At 30.6% G+C, this 5,760-nt stretch overlaps 1 protein-coding gene across 1 annotated transcript; it reads left to right on the forward strand.

The window, feature by feature from the left end:
* The first annotated feature begins 2,326 nt into the window (after positions 1-2,326).
* Positions 2,327-3,339, forward strand: LOC111394915. The gene has a single exon (XM_023020964.1). It carries the CDS (start codon positions 2,463-2,465, stop codon positions 3,006-3,008), a length of 546 nt encoding a protein of 181 aa, XP_022876732.1. The 5' UTR covers positions 2,327-2,462; the 3' UTR covers positions 3,009-3,339.
* Positions 3,340-5,760: the final 2,421 nt, after the last annotated feature.

Here is a 5,760-nt window from a genome sequence, read left to right on the forward strand (position 1 = left end):
GAAGCCTATATCTATATGACCAAAGTGGAAGTCTCCTAACCATAAAAGGAGCATCTTTTATCTCTAATTCTTCCAAGAGATCTTCGTATAAAAATCTTATACGAATGCACTAAATGCTGCAAGCCTAGGACGTTTGATGTGATGACTAAAGATGGGACGCTGCGACTATTAGGATAAAACCATGTAACTCTTCATCCAACGACCACCACTTCAATTAGACCACTATAAAAGCTCGCAACTCATTCCAATTCAAGGATAATCAAATTTTATACTCTAAGACACTGAAAGATTGCTTTCTCATTTTCTATATTCATATTCCCGGTGTTCCAAAATTTTGTGGCATATGCTTTGAGCTTGTCCCATGCTCATTATATTTACACTCCTCGATTAATTTAACCATTGTAGTGCTCATGACCGTTTTTCCTACCACCAAAGAAAGCCACAGATGATTAATGATTTATCTAAACGCGTAGGAAAAGAGTATATGTGGGTGCAAGTGGGCTCGAGATCTGTTGGCCGCGTTAGAGGTGCATTTTTCGAGATCAACAAATTTTTTATTATTATTTTCATTCAGGGCATGTTTGGCTAAGCTTAAAGAGCTTGCTTATCTGTAAGTTTTAAATAATAACTTTTTCAACAATTAAATGAAAAATAATCTAACTACTTATTTTGACAATAAAAGTAAAAATTATTTCCAAAATAAGTAATTTTTACGTGTATTTAAGCTCAAACAACATGCTCCTCTTTTCGATGCTTTCGCATTATGCCTCGTTTTCATTTTCGCCTTAAAAAATATCATTATGTTTAGATACTAATATTAATTCATACTAAGCGTGGGTTAAATTTTACTTTTTTTTATGTCAATCTAGCCCCTATTTGGTGTCCANTTTAGATACTAATATTAATTCATACTAAGCGTGGGTTAAATTTTACTTTTTTTTATGTCAATCTAGCCCCTATTTGGTGTCCATTCGTTTTTGTTTTGTTTTGTTTTATTTATTTTTTTTAAAGAATTTTTGAATAATGTTTTTGAGAGAATATGTAGTTAAAAAATATAAAAAAAAAAGTTTTGAATTTACGCGTAGAATATTATTCCACCATCCACAAGTAGATTTTTCCTTTTATTTTTGGACTATTAAGTAGGGAGCACTCATGAATTTTTAAGGCAGCCAAGTATTATATAAAGGCAAAATTAGGTCAAGAGAAAGGAGATCATACCCTATACCAAAACAAGAGGCTTCTTTGGGGGGGAAGAAAAAAATAAAATTTATATAAAAGGTGTGAAGGTTTTCAAGATTGAAAAAGTGGTTGTCTTGTGGCAAGATTAATCATTAATTTTTCTTGTGTGTGATGTACTTTCTATCTAATATTTATTTTTCATTGTTGAATATCATTGTTGAATACGTGTAACTAACTTTTTACTAAGGTGAATGATTGAATCTATTTGGAACTCATAATTTCTTTTATCAAGTTATTTCATATCTTTCATCTATTTACTATTGTTTTCGTAACAATTCTCAATGTTTGGATTACTTAGCTACTATTCTAATGTTTCGTGAATAATAACAAATCGAGGGGTGAGCTATTTGTACAGATCATGTAGCAAAAATTGAAAATTAAGTAAAAGGTGGAGATATGCTTTTACTATTGTGATGTCCTTAATTAATTGAATTCCTTCTTGATTTACTTTGCTTAATTAAAGGATAATTCGAATTCACATAGAAATATAGTTAGTTAACTTAATTAAAATTGGTTTGAACTCGAGAAATATAAATTAATTAAATTAGAGGAATTTGACCAAATGCATGTGTTTGATTATTGTTGGAACTTGATGATAGCAATTAAGAGAGATAACTAAAATCAAATTATGAACCCTAGCACTTTTTACACAAAAGCAAAAACTCAGATTGTTAAATTATGGATTTTTTAATTGTTTTCTTAATTAATTTTATTTTCAGTAAAACCTTCCCATCTCTATTTATTTTCTTCAAAAAAAAAGAAAAAAAAAGCTAGACTTAATTAAATTGATAATTAGATAAAATAATCATCAGGGAACGATACCCTACTTATTAATATGTTGCTTGTTTATTGATCTTGTACAGTTACAATTTTTATCAAACAAGTTTTTGAAGCCAAAATTTGAGATCGTACCTGCGTGACAAACAAAAATACTCACCACTATATAATAACGACACGTGAAAAAAATTAATACAATTTAATCATATCTAATACCACGTACCAACATATTATGAAATATGAAACCTCTCCTATTTGGACAAAAAACCTCATTTTTATATTGTCCGGATCGATTTATTAATTTATTTATTATAATGTCGCATAAATTCTACTCACCATAGTTTTTAACTTAAGTGTTAAAAACCAATTTTCCTTGTACATAGGGAACTCAACAACATGAGATTCACATAATACCAAAAAAACTTTGCTTCTTCCTCAAAAAACCTATGGCTTCTACTCCAACACATAGCATTAATGGCCATGCCCAAGTACCCCCATATGAGACAGACACCCCCTATAGTTCGACTCCGCTTTTCCAGCCAATAGTTGCTCGTCGGAATCCTTCCTTTTCTTCATCGCCGTCGCCGCCACAACCACATTTATCATATGATTCATTAGAATTCTTAGGAGTTCCATTTTCTTGGGAAAAACTTCCTGGAATTCCCAAGCAACAAAGTTCAAAGAATGAGGAATCCTCAAGAAATTTCCTCCCACTGCCTCCTTCTGCAAAATCAAATCCCTCCAAGAAACACAATCAAGAAGAGATTTCTTCCAAGAAAATGGATCCCTTTTTTGCTGCATTTTTGAAATGCTCGAAAAATGACGAAGATGGAAACATTTGGAAGGGCTCCAAGATTACAAGAAGTTTAAGTGCTAGATTTGGATTCATAAACGTGTACACTTCTTGCAAAAGAGGTTGTGCAGTTTCAGAATCAGTTGTTTATGTTCCAAGATCAAGCCCACATTATCTTCTTAATCGTCGTTCGAGTTGATTAATTGAGATCACGAGGATCCCAATTTATGGATCTATCTATTCAAGAAGTCAAACTCGATGAATGTAGGTTGAATGGATGGCTACAATTGATGCATTCTTAGATATACTCTTTTGATGGTCATGTGAATCGGAGACCATCTATTTCTCTTTAATTTTTTACTTCTTTAGTCTTCTATTTTAATCTCGAAGGTTCTACGAACTGTAAGGATAAATCAACATCTGATTTAATCCGTGTTCGACTACTACTAGCAGTAAGTATCGAATTTGCTTTGTCTAGTGCATGAAGAACTGCAAAAATTGTCTTATATGTAGACCATATGCAATTGCAATCTACTGCGAAAATTCTATCCTTTCTGGAAAGAATGTGGTGTTTTGTTGAAGTATGACTGTATGAGTAAAAGTTATAACAAACCCATGTGAAAGTATTTAATGGGATACTAATTGATTTGGTTAATCACATATTAAAATTCACTCAATAGATTAAAGATGATCTATTAAAAATCTCGTATTTTATAAGTATTCATGGTAGATGTATTGATAGATACTGATCGTGCATGATAAGCGCACAACGTACTTACATATCATTTGAACGATACAATTTTACATTACTCTGAAAATTATAGTCACTTAATTTCACCTTTACACTACACAAGATTTAAATATACTATGTAGCCTATATAACAAAAATAATGCATATCTTCTTCGATAAGGAAATATATGTTTATTTTACTTTGGTAGGTAAAGGATCCGACATGGTTGTCTCCTGTCATTGACTTCAATGAAGCTTCCGATTTCAATAATCTATTGAACATGCAAAGGACAGTCTAGAAATTATTTGAGCCACTATTGACATGGTTATCGTTGGATTCGACCGTACTATATATTTGTTAAAAGGAAAAAGAAATTATAATATGTTGCCAATTATAATATATTGCATCGTTCATTTTATGCTATTACCACACACTTTCTATGGACCTTCAAAGGAACTTAAGTGAAAAAATTATGGTAGTTAATCGAAAAATTTTCAATTTCGAACTTCCCCTAGTTTGATCTCAGTAGCTGGATACTAGTTTTCTTATTGCATAATATTTTGAGACTTTGCCTCCTCGACTCAATTGGTACATATTACATCTTCTAAGTAACTTAATTTGAATAATACAAGTCATTTTATATGGATGGGTTATCTAACCTATCAAGTAAAAATGGACTTTGTTGGGCCAAGATATGAGAAAGGGAAACTTTGTTAAGTAAGAGATTAATTATGTCACATTTCAAAAACAAGAAAACAAGTTTCAAATTTCAAAAATAAGATTTTTATTAAAAATTATTTATAATTTAATTAATTAAATATTTATTTTAGTAATTAAATATATTTAAGTCACAAATTTATATAATTTGATCACAAATCAAAAAATTTATGTCATAAATTATTTTACAGTCACAGTTCAAAAATTTTATAGGTCAGGGTTTGTTCATCGGTCAAAAATCGAAAAATTTATAAGTCACGATTTATTTATTAGTAACAAATCACAAATATTACAAGTCATAACTTATTATACAATCACAAATTATTAAATTACAGTCATAGATTAACAATTTATTAGGTCATACATTATTTTTCGGTCACAATTTATCTTTTTCATTGATCACATATTATTTATTGATCACAGATTAACCAATTTAATGGTCACAGTCAACCAACTAATTTGTAATCATCTCCAACACTTACAATTCACAATCACAATTTTAAGGTCACGTATCAAATTGTGAGTCACAGTCACAATTTTTAGGTCACATATCCAATTGTGAGTTATAATTGAGAGTCACGGTCACAGCCACCACGGTCGCCGCCACACACCTGTTGACTTCACGTTTTGATTATAACAAACATAATTCTTATATCGCTAACAATTGCATTTGAGTGATTATAGAAATTATGGCAAGCTTGATCAATTGAAGAAGAAAAGTTCACCATCGAAACACTCGGACAGATGAGCAAATGCAAGACAAGATAAAAGCTGAATGTACAAGTCAAATTATTCAAGACTTACACTTCATCAAGTTCGACATTGAAGACATTAGATTTAGACTTTTTGTATTCAAGTGTAAAGGTAAAACACTTTAATAATTGACAATATTGTTTAAAGTTTAAAGTAAATCTTTAAGTGACGTTTGGAATATTTTTACATACAAAATTATTTTTCAAAGATACAAACTTTATTGCATATTTAGAAATGTCAAAAACCTTGAAAATAAGTTTTAAAAATATTCCTAAAAAGGTCATGGTCTTTCCAAACAATCAAAGATAATTTTTTGTGAAAAAATGGTTGTATCGGACGCGTCCGGTATGTTTGGCGGACGTTCGGTAGAGCCGACTTGTCCAACAGTCCAAATAGTAACCGTTCTGATTTCTGACCAAAAAACGACTAGTTGACCATCCAGTAAGTATTGGACGTCCAGTAGGGCAGAAATTTAACAATTGTACTGCTATAAATACCAGATCAGTTTGCATTCAATAGAGAACTTTCAAGAACATTAAAAGTGAGATCTTCTTGAGCTTGAATATTTGTTACTTGTCTCTATCAATTCATTCATACTTTAAAAACATTTGATTGATTCAACCTTTGAAAATTATTTTCTCAAAGTTTTTCATATCTAACACTTAAGCTTCATTCATTGCCATCCATTAAAGTGTTAGCCTATTTTTCTCTCATTATACTCAACTTTGATATATTATTTATTGAGAGAAA

This window comes from Olea europaea, chromosome 5 (assembly GCF_002742605.1).
Source record: "Olea europaea var. sylvestris chromosome 5, O_europaea_v1, whole genome shotgun sequence".
NCBI classification, from domain to species: domain Eukaryota; kingdom Viridiplantae; phylum Streptophyta; class Magnoliopsida; order Lamiales; family Oleaceae; genus Olea; species Olea europaea.

What these genes read in the sequence shown, in the direction of transcription:
- LOC111394915 (XM_023020964.1), top strand. Translation starts at nt 2,463, where the DNA reads ATGGCTTCTACTCCAACACATAGCATTAATGGCCATGCCCAAGTACCC.